The sequence below is a fragment of the Glycine soja genome, chromosome 10 (assembly GCF_004193775.1).
Source record: "Glycine soja cultivar W05 chromosome 10, ASM419377v2, whole genome shotgun sequence".
Lineage (NCBI taxonomy): Eukaryota > Viridiplantae > Streptophyta > Magnoliopsida > Fabales > Fabaceae > Glycine > Glycine soja.
Window position 1 is genome coordinate 43,786,288 of NC_041011.1, and position 17,708 is coordinate 43,803,995.

Below are 17,708 nucleotides of genomic sequence, written 5' to 3' on the forward strand. Positions count from 1 at the left end.
TTAATATGTATTTATTCTTAAACTCAAACTTAAAGTCCAAGCTTAGTCAATATTAAAGACAAAGAATTCAAGCCAGTTGAACTAGTGAAAAAAGTGTTGGAGAATAAAATTTAAATTAATGGATCAATAAGAAAATAAAAAGATATACAAGTTTGATATTTTCTTAAAATAGTTAATAGATATATATTTTCAATATAAATATTTTATATTATCAGTCATAGAAATGATATAACTTTTAATGCAAATATTATAAAAATCAATAAATTTATCTTATAAATGATTCTCATTTAATGACAATATAAAATACATATACTTTATTGTAAGGTCTCAACTTCAAATTTTATTCGATAGAGAGAAAAAAATTCAATTAAAAATATCAATTAATTTTTTTCATAAAATTTATACAATAACATGCTAACTCAAAATGAAACCGAAATGTTACTTATTAACTCCCTCTCCAAAAGTTTTCAACAATATTCCCCTTCTATCTGGTATTTATTCACCAGTGGTGACAGTTTGAATTGGAACAAAGAAAAAGTTGATAGGTGTTAAATTAGTGCATGCACATGTATTAGTTTGTGGGGGTCTCTGCTTTCTTCGAATTTATTAACAACAGGTGCCATAATATCACTGTTCTTATGCTGCCGGAGTTTTTAGAATATATTTTAAAGATATTATTTGCAACATGATTTTCACATACCATGCAAAATCTTCTTTACAGAATCATGATGTTTAATTTGTGTCACACATCAAGAGTTTTGATTCACATAAAGCTATAAATTGGAGACCCTCGTAATACGAATATTATTCCAAGTTCTACCATATAGTGTAAAGCAAGAAGACACAAACAATGGAGTTGTGGAAGCTCTTCGTAACTGCATTAATGCCAGTTCTTAAGGTGCTCCTCATTACTGCTGTTGGCACATTTCTTGCTCTGCACCGCTTTAATATACTGAGGGAGAGTGCTAGGAAGCACTTGAATACAGTACGTTTGATTGTCTCCTTTTCTTTTTCCCTTTCTATTTGGTATATAATCTATGTTTTTTGGTTTGATACTTTTTATTCTGCAAAGCTAATTACCAATTTATTCTTAGTGTTTCATTGCTGCTGTTGAAAATGTTTTGTGATTTTGTTAATTACGTGCATAGTTGTCTCTTAACCGTTTTCCTCCCTTTTGCTCTTGAATACTAAAGGCAGGAAGAAAATCATGCATGCCGGGACACAATGTCCCCAACTCCACAATTTCTATGTTTTCGTCTTTGACATAAAGGGAAGACACGAAAAGCATCAAAAGTAACCTATAAGAGATAATCCTGGATTTAATAATATCTTGTCTTGTGCTATTGTTATAGCAGTTGAATTCAATTTGTCATAAATAGTTTTTCCCTTAATATTTTCCTCATAGTTGGGGTTTAAAATATATATACAACTGGTGGAATCAATATCACTGATCACTTTAACTGAATTTAAGTGTTATTAACTAAATGTTAATATTATGTTTTTTGAGATGTTACTTACTGAAAATTTAAGGATACTCTGTTCCAAGTTAAAACAGACTAATAACTTTCTATACTCTTTATGTTTTTTGAGATGGCATATAATCCCTTAATTTTCAAAGTTTACAACGACCTACCTTGTAGTAGTACACAATTTAGTGTTTTTTTTTTCAAATAATTAAGGGGATTAGCGTATAATAGAAAAAGGAAGGGTATCACATACAACCCGGAAAAAATTCTCAGAAGGTGTTATTAGTGTAATTTGCTCTATTTTCTTACCATCATATTTAATAGAATCCAATCATTTGCTCAAGCCTTTTTTCATTCATATTTGCAGTATATTACAACAGTATAATTTAATTAACAAAAATGTTTTAGCTTCATTCTTATCTTGTCCTGCCCGTACAAAGTGTAATAGGAGAGAGGGACATTGTTTGGTGACTCACAAGTCACAACTAAATTACTTTTATTTTTATTTTTTACAGATAGTATACTTTGTATTCACTCCGGCTCTTGTTTGCAGCATCCTGGCTAAAACTACAACATTTAAGAGCCTGGTTGCGGTGTATGTTGTTTTCTTGCCACTCTGCTTCATTTTCAATTTTAACCCTTACATTTATGTTCCATCTCTTTCTTTCATTAATTGGTTTAGCTGTGATGCTTCTATGAATTTCGAAGGTGGTTCATGCCATTGAATATTCTTCTCACATTTATCATTGGAACAACACTAGGATGGTTGTTTATGAAAATAACTAAAGCACCTCCTGATATGCAAGGCCTTGTGTTGGGATGTTGTGCTGCAGGTAATTCACTTAAAGATTTCAAATTGTTATTTTAATAAATTAGATCAAGCCAAGGTTTAGTTAATAATTATTTGAATAAAATATGTTTTTCGTCCTCATAAATATACAAATGTTCGAAATTCATCCCTACAAAATTTTTAATACGTTTTTCATTCTCACAAAATTAAATGTATTTTTTTGGTCTGGACATAGGTTTAGGTAAATCCAAACTTACAATGATGATTTTTTATATCGATTATATATATAATTGATGTAAATGTGACATTTTTACATCGGTTGTGCATATAATTAATGTAAAAAATCATACACGTAAGTTCGGATGTCTGAATCTTATCCTGAGCAAAAAAAACAACAAATTTCAATTTTGTAAGGACACAAACAATGGAGTTGCAAGGATGTATTCTGAACATTTCCATATTTATGAGGATGAAAAAGATATTTTAGCCTAATTTTTTTTAGAATATATCATAGTCACAACACAAGGGATATCACATATTCTCTTTTTTTTATTAACAAGAAGATAATCACTTGATTTGGGATTTAGTCATACTTAAGGTTCCTCACCCCTCCCAAGAGTGTATTTTGTGGAGATCGAATCTAGATCCTTTCCTACAAACTCAGCGTGTATTACCAACTAAGCTACCCATGAAGTCTCACACACCCTCTTGACACTTGGATAATTTATTTTCTCACTATTTTAGATTTGATGAAAACAGGAAATCTAGGCAATTTGCCTCTTATCATAGTTCCAGCAGTCTGTAAAGAAAGCAGTAGTCCTTTTGGAGCAGTGGATGTTTGTAACAAGAAAGGGATGGCATATGCCTCTTTGTCCATGGCAGTAAGACAATCTAACCTAGCACATTAGTAAATTGACTAGGTTCATCATACAGAAAACTTGACAGCTTTGAATTGAGATTTTCCAATTTCTAATTTTGGTTTACCAGGTAGGACACATCTACATTTGGACTTTCGTGTACAACATTATCCGCGTATATTCATGCCGGATTTTTAATGTGAACAAGGTTGATGATTCCACAGTAGGTCCAGCAGCAATAGAAACAGATCTTGAAAACTATTCAACTAGACCAGTGGTTACTGCAGAGGATCTCTCACAGACCAATGATCATGTGAGTCAATTTGGAAGTGAATGTGCATTGCCTGGTGGAAGAGATAGGATGAGTCTGTGTCCTAATATATTTGGAAATGTGGATACATTATGTGCACTTGTACTTCAAGTATGATGGTCTCGTTTGCACTCTTTCACCAATGATGTCTCACACAATTTTGTGAATATTGCTCAATGGCCAATGGCTAAGGCAATATTTATATTGAAATGCAATTTGACATGCCACATGTTGCCTTTCAGATATTTCTACAGCACAGTTAAAGTTCTTACACTTTCCAATTGTTTTACAGGAACCAAAACAAAAGCAGACTACGAATCCATTAAAAACATTAGTACAAAAGCTCAATCTAAAGGTTCTATTAGCACCTGCAACAATTGGTTCGGTATGCCGCTTATTCTCTTAATTTCATTCTTGTTCTCCCCCATTTTCTATATGATGAATCATAAAAACTATTATATTTTGAGTTGCTGATGTAATGCAAACTAGGAAAACATCATCAATCATAAGGCATGTTAACATAACAAACTAGTTAATATGTTATAAATAATGCATCAGCACAATTAAAATTTGTATCATGAAGTTTAACGGAGTCGACTTAAATTCATATTGATCTACAATTGTCACCCCACTACAAGCTTAGTCACAAGTCACAACTCACAAGCATAGTTATGGAAGTGGAAAAGTGGAAGGAGGTGAACCAGGAAGAATTTCTTTTCTGAAACGATAACGTTTACAGAAATCACCTTATTTATTGACAACGTTTGTCACTTTGCAAATGTAGATTCTTGGTCTAATAATTGGTGTAGTTCCTCCGTTCCAAAAGATGTTTGTTGGAGATGATGCTCCTTTACGTGTGATTGAAGACTCTGCATCCATGCTAGGGTAAGTAAGTTTCCTTGTCTTGCTAACCATGGCATAATGTGGGTATCAGATTCTTACAGGTTGCTTTATTTGATTGATTTACCAATATTAGAATCATAATATACTATAGAAGCAAAAATATGTGCTGAGAACTGGCAAGTAACTACTTACTTTGTCATGATCAAATTTCATTCGCGTAAGTAATCAAGAAAACGAATTTTTGTTATCATTATTAGGAGATGTAAGGCACTTCGCACCTCTGTACATTTCTTTATAAATAAAAATAAAATAAAAGAGAAAGATGATGGAGGTAAAAAAAAAAAAAGTGAGAGTGTGCAGTTAATTTTGTATAGGAAGAAAGGGAGGGAGTTAAATGGTATGGGGAAAACGAAATCTAGAGAAATATAATAATTACTTAATGAAAATGAAGGGTAAAAGTTTCTAATAAAAAGTGGATACAAAACTGGGATATCCCTATCTATTTTAATAGTTATAGATTATTATTTACTTTTTTTTTTCTTTTTAGGAGATTATTATTCACTAGTAAAACGCGTTTCATATTACAATCATTTTGCAGGGACGCATCTATTCCGGCAATCACTTTGTTGGTTGGGGCAAATCTTCTGGATGGTAATAACTAACATGATCTTTTAATGTTCTTCATCTTGGGCGTCTTTGCGTCAATAATTCTGAAAATGAACAAAATATTACTAACAAATTAACACTGACTCAACTTTGTTCAGGGTTAAAACGGTCAGGAATGAAGCTTTCACTTGTTGTGGGAATCATTGTGGTTAGATACATTGCTTTACCAATTTTAGGTGTGGGCATTGTAAAAGGTGCAATTCATTTTGGCCTTATCCACCATGATCCATTATACCAGTTTATTTTACTCCTTCAATACGCCCTTCCGCCTGCAATAAGCATAAGTAAGTTTATTAAGATGATTGCGAGAATTCACCGTTTCATATAGTATGTTACTTCTATACACATACAAAAGTTTACATGTAAAAAAGTTGTACATTATTTATGACTCTGGCAGGTACAATTACTCAATTATTTGGAGCTGGTGAAACAGAGTGCTCAATTGTTATGCTAGCAACTTATGTCTGTGCCTCATTCTCTCTTACACTATGGTCCACCTTTTTCATGTGGCTTGTCCTATAAGTGTATTCACTTTTTTACCTCATGATGTCTTACTGTCAAAGAACTGCATGTTGCAGATTACAAATTATTCTAGTAAATTAGTGTTAGTGGAAGGTAGAATAAGTCCCTGCTTCAGTTTGTAGCAAAATACTTCAATCAACTCTAGTATAATAATTATTGAGCGAAGTAATTATATGAGGAGTTATTCTTGTTTTAATTTGATCTCCATTCTATATATATGGGATATATTTATTGAGAAAGCCTTTTTATGAGAAAATGAGATGAATAAAATTTGACCATTAAATCTTATCTGGTACCATTATCTTTTATACCTCTATCTTGGACCTTGCTTTAGATCATATAATAAGGATTGTCTTTTTTATTTGAAAAGCAAAGAGCTCCTAACCAAGAAAAACAAATGTATATGATCAATTAACTTTGTTGTGAATATTCCTCTATTATTTTGCTTGTGTTTATTCTTGTTGTTCTGATGCCATAATGGTATTGCAAAGAGGTTGTAGTTCATGATTTACTCTCTGATTGTTCTTAGTTCAAAATTATTGAAGGAAAAAGTATCACTCTGGAGTCAAATTAGGAGCTGAATTACTGTAAAACTCGTTTCCTAATACTGATAAAAAGAGTCATGCGGGAGGGAAAAAGAGGCAAGGATAGTTTGAATATTTTTTAAAAAAAATTTGGAAAAAGAAGTATTTAAGCAAAAAGAGAGATACAAATAGTAACTACTCCACTATGCTAAGTTGTGACATGTATGTCCAGCGTCCAGTTAAAGCCACTGCAGTGCCACATACTATTACAGGCATGTAAATGTAATGTATACGTCTCTCTCTCTCTCTCTCTCTCTCTCTCCATAAATTTGGTGTATTGTATGTAATGTAATCCAGTTGGGTCTCAAAAAAATTGCGATCCATGTGTCCCTGTCTTGGGATTCTAGTACTCTAGTCTACGAATGAATTCTCATGCATATGCAACCGTAACGTTTGCAGAAGTATTTGTATTTCTTAGATGTTTCCGGGGAAAAAAATGCAGTAAACCTGGTCACTTTTTATTTCTCTATCAAAAGCAAATTTGGACTATTGCTAGTGGTTTAGGAGAAACTCACTCTGCTTCGGCACCAGAAAAGCAACCGCTTTGGAAACCCCTCTCCCCTTTTGGAGCAAATTTCCGGAGTTCTTCGTTTCATGGTGCGGAAGAATGTGGTAATTTTGTTGCTGGAAAATTATGTTTGTTTCTCTGTCTGTGCTTAAATGAAAATTTTACGCTTGTGTTGTTGGGTTAGTGAACTTTCTTTCTGTGGGTTTGAATTGGTAACTGGCGTGAGAAACCAAACCGTGTGAGACTGAATCGAGTGACGGTGGGTACCCTTATCACGAGTTTTTTTGTTTTTTTTTTGTCTTATTATTGCCCTTACCACGAATTTTGTTGTTTTTTCTAGTGTTGGTATTAATACGAAATATTTGCATTCTAGACTTTCCTTGATTAATTTAAATTGAAAAACCTAATCATTTTTAATAATTTTTTTTTCTCATTCAAAATTTAAATCTGAAATTTTGTGTAAGCAGTCCAATAATATGACCAATGACTTGGTGGTATTTTGTTGAGAATTTACTTCTCCCTGTAGCTATTCGATGACACGGTGTAGCTTTCGGGATGGGGCACGTCAAGACCAACGTGTCCATGCTAATTGAACTGCACTTTGGTGTTTGGCCCTCAAGATATGAATCCATAACATTAAAGAAACCGTAGTTGCTCTTTGCACCTCATAATTGCTTCCTGTCCTGCACCTAATCTAGAATGTAAAATTACATTCTGAATTAGCCTACGCTAAAAATTTATATTCTGAAAAGGCTAATTCAGAATGTAGTTTTATATTCCAGATTAATCTTTCTAGAAGCTTAAAAAGGTAGAGGAAGTAAGTTTCAAGGTGTAGGAAGCAATTGCCCGAAGAAACACTGGAAGAAAAAGAAAATTTAAGCAAAGCACAAATTGGTATATAAATATTTGAATAGGCCTAAAACAGGAATATCTTTGATCCAAAATGCTAAATGAAAAATGACTATTTATTTTAGGAACCGAACTAGTTTTCTAAAAGATGACTTGAAACATTATCCATCTAGTCTTATAAAAATACTAAATTATGGTTTTCAAGTTGGACTTTATATTAAGAACCAAAGGTAGTAGAATTAATACCGAATGAGAGTGTGTGTTGCTAGCTCTCTTCTTAAATCATACTCCATCAATATCATTTTATTTGATGTTTAAGGTTTTGACATAGAAATTAAGAAGTATAATTAATATTTGAATTTTATAAAATTTATTATGCAATTTCCTAATAAAATATTAATAACACCCTTTCTCATTTATACTTCTTTTATTTTCTTACTCCGTGATAAATAGTTAATTAAGTTGGAAGAAAATATTTAATGTTTCACTAGTGATTAGTATAGAATGGCAATTAAAACGGAAGGTTAATATTTAATCTTTGTAATTAATGCATGCAATTTTGTGCTTGTGGGTATTTGTGTTCTCTCTTTCCAATTTATTAGTACCTCCGTCCTTACAAGGCTCTTTTTACTTGATTGGTGATTCACAAATAACTCAATGACTTTTTCTTGTTTATGTACAGATAGTATACTTTGTCTTCCTTCCGGCTCTTGTTTGCAGCTCCCTGACTAAAACTATAACATTTGGGAGCCTGCTTCTGGTGTATGTTGTCTTCTTGCCATTCTGTTACATTTTCAATGTTAACTCTTACTTTATTTTCCATCTCTTTCTTTCATTAATTGGTGTAGCTGAGACACTTTCATGAACTATGAAGGTGGTTCATGCCATTGAATGTTCTTCTCACATATATCATTGGGGCAGCACTAGGATGGTTGTTTCTGAAAATAATTAAAGCACCTTCTGAAATGCAAGGCCTTGTGTTGGGGTGTTGTGCTGCAGGTAGTTCAATCACAGATTTTAAATAGTAATTTTAATAAATCAGATCAAGCCAATGAATGTTCACAGTCAATATTTTATTTTAAAGATATATCACAGTCACAGCTTAAGGGATATTGCATACAGTCTTGACACCCAGAAATTTCATTTTCTCACTATTTTAGATTCGATGCAAACAGGAAATCTAGGCAGTTTGCCTCTTATCATGTTCCAGCAGTATGTAAAGAATGCAGTAGTCCTTTTGGAGCTGTGGATGTTTGTAATGAAAAAGGGATGGCATATGCATCTGTCCTTGGCAGTAAGACAAACTAACTTAGCACATTTGTAATTGACTAGGTTCATCATACCAGAAACTTGTCAGTTTTGAAATAAGATTTTACATTTTCTAATTTTGGTTTACCATATAGGAAACATCTACTTTTGGACTTTTGCGTACAACATTATCCACATATATTCTAGCAAAATTTTACGAACAAAGTTGATGATTCCACAGTAGGTCCAGTGTCAGCAATAGAAACAGATCTCGAAAGCCATTCAACTGTACCAGTGGTTGCTTCAGAGGTTCTCTCAGAGACCAATGATCATGTGACTACGCTGCCTGGTGGAAGAGCTAAGGTCAGTCTGTGTTGTAACATATTTGCAAATATGGATGCATTATGTTCACTTGTGCTTCAAGTATGATTGTCTCATTTGCACTTTCACCAATAATGTTATTGTTCAACACAATTTTGTGAATACCTCTCCTTTGTTCACCTTTCACATATCAGTACAAGATTCTAGTCTTCTAATCTGCTGAAATACCAAGTTCTTTTCTTTTGATCTCTATGGATAAATGAGAATGGCCAATGCCTGAGGCAATATTTGATCAGCAAACTATTTTATCTAATTGGGTAAAGCAACCAAAAAAATTATGTTGAATTGCAATTTGACATGCACATGCCACATGATGCCAGCATATGTTGCCTGTAAGATATTTTCTACTGCATCAGGTAAAGGTTCTTACACTTTCCCATAGTTATTACAGGTATCAAAAAGAATAAGAACATTAGTAGATAAACTCAATCTGAAGGTCATATTATCACCTGCAACTATTGGATCGGTACACCAGCTGTTCTCTTAATTTCCTTCTTGTTCCTTTTTCCCCCTCCATTGTTCTATGTGATGAATAATAAAAACTACCATATTTAGAATTGTAGTATTATACTAATTCAAACCGGGGGGAAATCTGTTGGCGTGTAAAAATTTGGCAAAATTGTAAATTTGATCTTCCTATTTGTCTCAAATTTGTAATTTTGGTCCCCCTATAATTTAATTCACAAATTTAGTCTCTCAGTTTTTTGCAATCTTGTTATCAGTCCCCAATCCCGAAATTGACTGCGTTGACCCCACGTGTCGCACTTTTATTGGACGTTGACCGCCACGTGTCGCGTGTTTATGGGACATTATTTTCATGCACCTAATTAACGTCAACCTCCAATAAAATTACGACATATGATGGTCAAGATCCAATAAAAGCACGACACATGACGGTCAACGTTGGCAAGTAGTTCAGGGTTGGGAACTGAAATAACGGGATTGCAAAAAACTTATAGGGGGACCAAAATCAAATTCTGAGACAAATAAGGAATCCAAATTTGTAATTTTGCCTATACACTTTTAGCGCCAACAGAATCATCCATCATAAGGCATGTTAGACTTCATTTAATATGTCAACATTATACAATGTTTTGAATAACACATTAACTCCACAAGTCACATTAGCAAAATTAAAATTCATGTTGAAAAGGCATAGGTAAGCGAGGAAGGGGGGATTTCTTTTCTTAATTTCACTTGAATGTTAAAAGGCATTTTTTACTGAAACTGATTTGAGGAAGGCACCACAGCAAGCACCACTGCAGGCAAACAACATGAGCAGACCCAAGAGGATTATAACAGCACCAAAATACTTAGCTGACTACAAATAATTAGGACTGTTATTAGTAATTAGGCTGAGTGGGGCTAGGGGGACATGTTGTCTGCCACCACTCCCTCTAGCACTAGCATTCTGTTAGGATTTCTGTTATAAAGAATATTCTAGTATCTTTTCTGTTAGTGAGCAATGACTCCTATATATATACAGAGTAATGCTTGTAATTGGGATTATGCAGAAATAATACTCAGCCTTTTGGTATAGGAGGTTCCCCTGGTCCTCGAATTCCAGGATCTTTAACCTTGTAATTAGGATACATACCAGAAACCACCTTATTTATTGACAACGTTTGTCTTTTTGCAATGGTAGATTCTTGGTCTGATAATTGGTGTAGTTCCTCCATTCCGAAAGATGTTTGTTGGCGATAATGCTCCTTTAAGTGTGGTTGAAGACTCTGCATCCATGCTGGGGTAAGTTGCCTTGTCTTGCTAACCATGGAATGATAATACTATGGAAGCAAAAATGTATGCTGACAAAGTAGTAAGAAATCAAGAAAATGAATTATTAATATTATAATAGTTATTATTATTGACTAGTAAAACACGTTTGTGTGACATTCATTTTGCAGGGAGGCATCCATTCCAGCAATGACTTTGCTACTTGGAGCAAATCTTCTGAATGGTAATAACAAACATGGTCTTTTATTTCTGAAAATGAACAAGGTTTTACTAACAAATTACCTGGGTTAACTTTATTCAGGGTTAAAACGGTCAGGAATGAAATTTTCACTTCTTATGGGGATCACTGTGATTAGATACATTGCCTTACCAATTTTAGGTGTGGTCATTGTAAAAGGTGCAATCCATTTTGGCATTATCCATCACGATCCCTTATACCAGTTTGTTTTATTGCTTCAATACGTCCTTCCACCTGCAACAAGTAAGTTGATTAAGATGATTGCGACAATTCACCATTTCCATTTTTTTGGTAGCAAAATTTAGTAGAACAAAGAGACACCCTTAATACTACTAGGTAGGGCGTCAATGATTCAACGTTTCATATAGCATATTACTTTTATACACATATAAAAGTTTACATCAAAAGTTGTACAAATGCACATAATTAAGTATGGTTACATCATTTAATAAATTTGAATATATGAGGTGTCAATGTCTTTAAATGACAACACATATCTTGGTTCTTGATTTTTTTTCGAATTTTACTTTTAGTCCTTGAACAAAGAATTGACCGATCTTAGTTCCTATGCTTTTTTGGTACTTATAATCAAGTATCAACATTAAGTGATGACATGACATCCATGTTGGCAGCCACTTTAGTTGCTATGTCATCCACTATTTTGATTAGTCTCATTTTTTTCATGACATTTACATTTAGTTCCTCAACAATTTTTTGAACAGTCTTGGTCTCTCAACTTTTTATAAAATTCACTTTTGAGCCCTTTAACAAATTCTCTTTATCAATCTTAGTCCCTAAACTACTATTCATCATTGTTTTTAGTCACTTCCACCAAGTATCATCGTTACAATGATACTTGACGATGACAATGACACGGACTAAAAATGCTAACAAAGGAAAAGTATAGAGACTAAAATCGGTCAATTCTTTTATGGACTAAAGGTGAAATTCAAAAAAAGTTTAAGGACCAATAGCATATTTAACTCAAAATTAAATTGTTTTGATAAACATATGGCATATTTCTTTATGTTATGCACAACATAACCAAAATCTCTAATATAGTATGCACCCAGTGATCTTCTCTTTTAGTTTCCATCACGGTTAGAACTCTTTATATTTTGCACTTTACTTGTATTTTACTTTATTTTTTACTCTGCCAGGTACAATTACTCAATTATTTGGAGCCGGGCAAACAGAATGCTCGATTGTTATGCTAGCAACTTATGCCTGTAACTCATTTTCTCTTACACTATGGTCCTCATTATTCATGTGGCTTGTCCTATAAATGTATTCATTTCCTTTACCTCATGATATCTTACTGTTAAAGAACTGCATGTTACGGGTTACAGATTATTCTGGTCAAATTAGTGTTAGTGCAAGGTAGAATAAATTCCTGCTTCAGTTTGTAGCAAAATACTTCAGTCATCTGTAATATAATGAATAAATTGAAATCGTTCCATGCATTCCTCCTTTTTATCCATGTTCATATAATGTGAAACAATTATGTCCTTAAATAGCATTTATCCAGTTCAACTGTAAAGATTAACATACTGGATAATTTGGAAATAAACATATTACTGAAGATTACGTCAGTTTAGTCAAATTTTGTTTTCATCTTTTCATCGATGATGCAAACAAACATTGCCCTCGTGACTGCTTTTTTTTTTCTTCTCTCCATTTCAAAGCGTATATGCTTCCAAATACAAATCTGCTCCCTCCCCCTCCCCAACCCGGTCCCTCCCCATAGTACACCATAAGTTTTAGAATGCAGAAAAAATATCAAAAAATGCATTGCCAGTTTGGATTCTCTGACCCTTCAACTTTATCAATATATCTCCTTTCTGTTAATCAGTCATTATCTTCTCTTTGCTAACTGGAATGTTCTCTTCAAGAACAGATTTGCTGCGTGGTCATTTCTATAGCACAACACCCTCAATATTGTGTTGGGGTCTGATCTGTGCCACTTTCCTGTAGTAGGAGGCATTGGCAACGTGTGTCCATTACTCATCAAACCTATCCCACTTGACTCACAGCTCATAATGCTGAAATCTTCTATCAATTGTTCACTACTTTGGCCCATCAATGCAATCACTCCCTCCACCACTGCAGCCTCTCCATCCACCACATTCTCTGCTATCAACCCTTCCACACTGTTGCTGAAAACTCTCTTCAAATTCTTGAAGTCCTCTCGGATGATCTCATGGTCATACCGGTGAAACACCCGTGAGCTTCCTCCAGCAAGCAAAACCATAAGGAATATATCATATGAGGCCTTCATCACTTCCTTCAATGCCAATGGTTGAGCTCTATCTGTGAGAGTTGTAGTCATTAGTGTGAGGTTCTGCTTGAGGATTCTCAATGCAGCTCTTATCTGACCTCTACCCACACCACCAGCATAGAGGCTATCATACAACACAGAGCCTGAGTCATGAAATATAAGACGGTATGCAGCAACTTCTGAGACGTGTTGGCAGGCTCCTAGAAGGGACAAGTTCACTGTTTCAAAGTATGAACAACAACTCTTGCGGTTGCTTGCAAATCGAAGGCGGTTTGAAGGAACAACTCCGGAGTTCATAGAGAGTGTTTTCTCAAGAGAATGAATTTGTGTAAGAAGATAGTGCAAGGTGTTGAGACGAACGTAGAGGCGTTGAGTTCCACGGCTAGTTGATGGCCGAGGATTATGACCTTCGTGCCTTCCATTAATGTGTTGTATATGAGCATCAAAACCAGCATTGCATGGAGCAGCTCTCTTCCACAGCTTCGTGAATCTTGAATCACTGTTGCATCTGGTAAGTGGGGGAAGCATGGGAATGTAACTTTGTTTTGAACCTGAAAGAGGGTAGAGTAAGTGGAAGTTAAAACAGAACCATATGATACAAACTTTGCTACTCTACTGTGGCAATTATCAGTCATATTATGAATTCACAGTTTCACACTACTTACCACATGAAGCAACAAACTTCATGTAGTCCTGGAAGAGGTTTTCCAATCCATCAGCCAGATCTTGAACTAAATCTTCTGTAATGACTATTGGAACTTGGAAGAATTCTTCCACAGTTATCGCGGCCAATTTCATTAGCTCCGCAGCTGATTGTGCATGTGACTCTGATTTGGACTTTGGATTCCATGTCTGAAATAACAAAATTGAAAAAGTTATAAACAATATTCTATGATGAATAACAAAATATGCAATAAATTTCTTGTGTCCTTCCAATATGAACAAAGGAATAAAGATCATAAAGGCAAAACTTACTTCAGTTTCTTTTGCCCTCTGCAAACACTGTTTGCCTTTGTGCAATGATTCATCTATCCATTTTCCCAGAAGACTCAATATGACTGAATCAACATCATAGGGAGCCATCTCTCTAATTACGTTTTTGCCACCATCCTCACACTCACTAGAGTCTTCAACCATCACTTGGACCATTACCTTTTCTAGCTTTCCAGCCTTCTGCAACACCTGAACTGACTCAGTTGTCAGTGAAGTCACTTCACTTACGTACTGCTTCAGCATTTTACCAAAGCATGTATGCAGCACCATTGCCGCAACTGCACCTGCTGTTGAATGCCATTTCTTTAGAATTGGACTAAAATGATGTCTTTCCTTCATTATCAAGGCTTCAGTCTCCTGAGCCAGTTGGAGAAGAACTTCACTCAATTCTTTCCTTCTTTCAAATTCAGCAGAATTGGCATTCACTGTCTCCAATACCTACACCCGAAAAAAAGAGAAAGAAATAACATTATTACAAGACTTGACTAGTTTATAATACTCAAGCTAAAGATAGGTTATATTTCAAACCTTATCAAATGCATTTTTCATCGAAGAACGAATATAACTATCAACTCGGTCACTTGATGAATCCACTACGGTTATGCCTCCTTGCTCTCCCCTTTCTCCGTCTGTGAGTGTCAGATCTTCATCTAAAATTTTTGAGACTGTCAGCAACACAGGAAGAAGGTTTTCGATTTGACCGGCATTCCCTCTTTGGAAATAGTCATGGTAATTAAGCAACCTCTTCTCTGCCCAACCCTGCATTGAGCTCAGCACTGATGACAGCATCTTAACATACAAAGAATCTTTTACTCTCTTAGCATCGATTTCCACCTCATTCAACATGGCATGTGAGGCACAAAGAAGGTCAGGTTCTATCTGGCCGGTGCTAACATATTGCTTAAACAGAACCCAAGTGAAGCACGCATTGTGAATTGGCAAGGTGATTCCCAGTGTAGACCATGTTTTCTTTATCAGCTCAAGTAGCTCGTCAACCTCATCTAGCACTAGTGTTTCATCCCTGACATCAAAAATTGATTGAAGAAGAGATGTGTAGAGGTGAACGTTGAAAGGGAATCCATCAGCCCAGTGGCAAACATCAGTGGGAGTGCCATTGTGGCTTCTCCATGACAAGGAAACCACAGAATTGCAAAGGCTTCTAATTGTGTCTGCGTTTTTGCCGGTGTCAATAGGTTTGGACTCCCCACTATATATGATGTCCCTGAGGCGCGTGGCAAATGTGTTGGTCTTTTCTAGAGGGATTGATGGGTAGAGGAGGAGCCCTGCTTCAAGGACTTTTAGTTGTCGCTTTTGCCACACGTGGTACTCATGGGAATCACTGAATTCTGAGGGCTTTAGGTGGCGTATCAGTTCCAAGGGGAGGATAATAGTTTCTGCTCGCCTTCCCATCTGAAATCCAATAAACAATTACAAATATTTAGACCAATAGCAATGTATAGTTACCACATAATTCTATACATCAATAAACACATGTATTGCTAGACTCAAGTTTGCATAAACAAACATAGGATAGGAGTACACAAGTGATTAGTTCGAAGTTGGACTATTTAAAATACAATAAACTTACTTTCATTTCCTTTTTTTACCTAACTTTATTTTTATTTCTCCCTTCCTTTTCCATCACATATGCAACTTCCTCTCTTCTTTTTCCTTTTTCTTTCTATCTCTCTCTTCCTCCCACCCTATATACTGCAAAATGGGAGCTAGAAATTATCTCATGGTTTGGGACCATCATGTATCTATAGTTCCGATTAATTTCTAGGTGACATTTAATCAAAGTTTTATTATCTCCTTTTGGTAAATTGAAAAAATTCGAGTACCTATCAGGTTAAGATTGATCAGAACTGTGGATACTTACTAAAGATGGATGACTAAGACTATGAGCCCATGGTGGTTCTAGATGGTACAATAATTTCTCCCAAAATAGGATTACGTTTATGAAAGGAAAATGAAATGATGAATGTTATCTAGGTGCTTGTAATGAAAATAAAAACAGAAAGTAATTAAAATGGAAGACATACTTGGCCAACGAGGGTCCTCAAGAGGGTTTTCCTTAACCTATTATCATCATGCTCCGTGACCCTCATCTGCTGCCTCATGATCTCCGCCGCGGTCATGGGCCGCCGCGGCCTAAACGGCGGCACGGTGTGAGACACCGGGATGCCGGGCGCACCGACGGGAGAGGAGGGCGTGGAGGAGCCACCAGTGGTGGCCATTCTCCTGGAAGGACTCCTCTTCAACATCTTCAACCCCAACATCTTCTTCACCCTGCTCATCGGCTTCGTCACCACCTGGTTCTGCTTCCCTCCCTCGCCGCCGCCACCATTATTGTTCTCGTGGTTCGAATAAAACGTGAGGGCGTGGCGGCCCCCGAAGCCGGGGGAGGACCTGCACGACGTGAAGAATATCTCGTAGGCAGTCTCCCTGACGTGGTCGGCGTCGAGGCCGTCGAGCTTCCCGAATGGCCACGAGAGCGAGACCGTGGAGGCGGCATCGAGGCGGCGCTGGCTGAGAAGGTTATAGTCCAGGCGGGAGGAGGTGGCGGAGGGGTAGGACTCGCGGCGGGTGTGATGACCCATGCCGACGGGTCAGGGTGGTGATGGGGGTCAGAATAGTAATATGACTTACGTTGAGAGAGGGTGAGGAGAGAAGTGCATGTTGTTTTTAGGGTTAAAAGGAAGGGAGAGAGGTGATGGTGGCGTTGTTGCATGTTGTTGAGGTGTTGTTAGTTAATGTGACAGCAGTTTCTGTTTCATGCAGAGAGATCAAAGATTATGGTTATGGGTTTGCCAACGTTGTCATTAGCGAAGAAAGCGACATGCTGTGGTGTACGTGTCTTCCCTTGCTATTTTTAGTGCTTTTTTCTCGGAGGGAAAGTGGGTTTTTGTGTTGTCTTTTTAATTTGTTTCTTTCTTTCTGTAGAGAAGTCAAGCAAATATCTAATGGCCTCTTGTTGTCTGTTTTGTAGTTAAGGCAAAGTTTAAGTATCTCAGCTATCAGCTCTTAGCTTTACTCGTTCGACACATCCTTGCTTAATGTACAACACTTCACAATCAATTTCCTTAAAAAAGATTAATTTTATTATTTTAATAATAAATTTCATCACCTGATTCGAACAATCTAATCATAGTTGGATAGTTGGATCAGTTTATTTCACGTTGGAGATTCAAACTAAAAAAATTCTATTCAAATCAAATCGATTAAATAGATGGATTCAAATAAATAGAAAATGTCACTCAATCTGAACCAATTCATGTCCACCCCTAACCACATTTTCGTCTCTTTTTTTTCTCACAAACCAAATTTTAGGAAGGAACTCAAGCCTTTTTCACCATTTAAGGAAGAATCAAAACTAAATTTATCATGTATTATTTAACTTATAATTTAGGAGCATATAATCAATTCAAATAAATTATTGTA

General features: G+C 35.6%; 2 protein-coding genes and 1 pseudogene across 2 annotated transcripts; 2 read left to right on the forward strand and 1 right to left on the reverse strand.

Annotated features, from left to right (window-relative positions):
• Positions 1–515: 515 nt before the first annotated feature.
• LOC114369541 (protein PIN-LIKES 3-like) lies at positions 516–5,650 on the forward strand. The gene is made up of 11 exons (XM_028326769.1): positions 516–616; positions 722–985; positions 1,982–2,061; positions 2,175–2,299; positions 3,016–3,137; positions 3,244–3,426; positions 3,716–3,808; positions 4,208–4,308; positions 4,865–4,917; positions 5,031–5,216; positions 5,330–5,650. The coding sequence occupies exons 2-11, from the start codon at positions 851–853 to the stop codon at positions 5,452–5,454; spliced, it is 1,203 nt and encodes a 400-aa protein (XP_028182570.1). The 5' UTR covers positions 516–616; positions 722–850; the 3' UTR covers positions 5,455–5,650.
• Positions 5,651–6,160: 510 nt separating this feature from the next.
• LOC114371788 lies at positions 6,161–12,453 on the forward strand (annotated as a pseudogene).
• An 81-nt stretch (positions 12,454–12,534) lies between these two features.
• LOC114369540 (protein unc-13 homolog) lies at positions 12,535–17,217 on the reverse strand. The gene is made up of 5 exons (XM_028326768.1): positions 16,310–17,217; positions 14,796–15,677; positions 14,250–14,705; positions 13,940–14,126; positions 12,535–13,825 (listed from the first exon to the last, which is right to left on the reverse strand). Exons 1-5 carry the CDS (start codon positions 16,865–16,867, stop codon positions 12,852–12,854), a joined length of 3,057 nt encoding a protein of 1,018 aa, XP_028182569.1. The 5' UTR covers positions 16,868–17,217; the 3' UTR covers positions 12,535–12,851.
• Positions 17,218–17,708: the final 491 nt, after the last annotated feature.

Bases quoted from the DNA above. Each gene is read 5' to 3' on its own strand.
- LOC114369540 (XM_028326768.1), bottom strand. From the start codon at position 16,867: ATGGGTCATCACACCCGCCGCGAGTCCTACCCCTCCGCCACCTCCTCC. The intron at 14,706-14,795 runs GTTTGAAATATA...TTTCGGGTGTAG, and splicing joins TGAAAAATGCATTTGATAAG to GTATTGGAGACAGTGAATGC. The intron at 13,826-13,939 runs GTAAGTAGTGTG...ACCCTCTTTCAG, and splicing joins GAAGTTTGTTGCTTCATGTG to GTTCAAAACAAAGTTACATT.
- LOC114369541 (XM_028326769.1), top strand. From the start codon at position 851: ATGGAGTTGTGGAAGCTCTTCGTAACTGCATTAATGCCAGTTCTTAAG. The intron at 3,809-4,207 runs GTATGCCGCTTA...TTGCAAATGTAG, and splicing joins CACCTGCAACAATTGGTTCG to ATTCTTGGTCTAATAATTGG. The intron at 5,217-5,329 runs GTAAGTTTATTA...TGACTCTGGCAG, and splicing joins TCCGCCTGCAATAAGCATAA to GTACAATTACTCAATTATTT.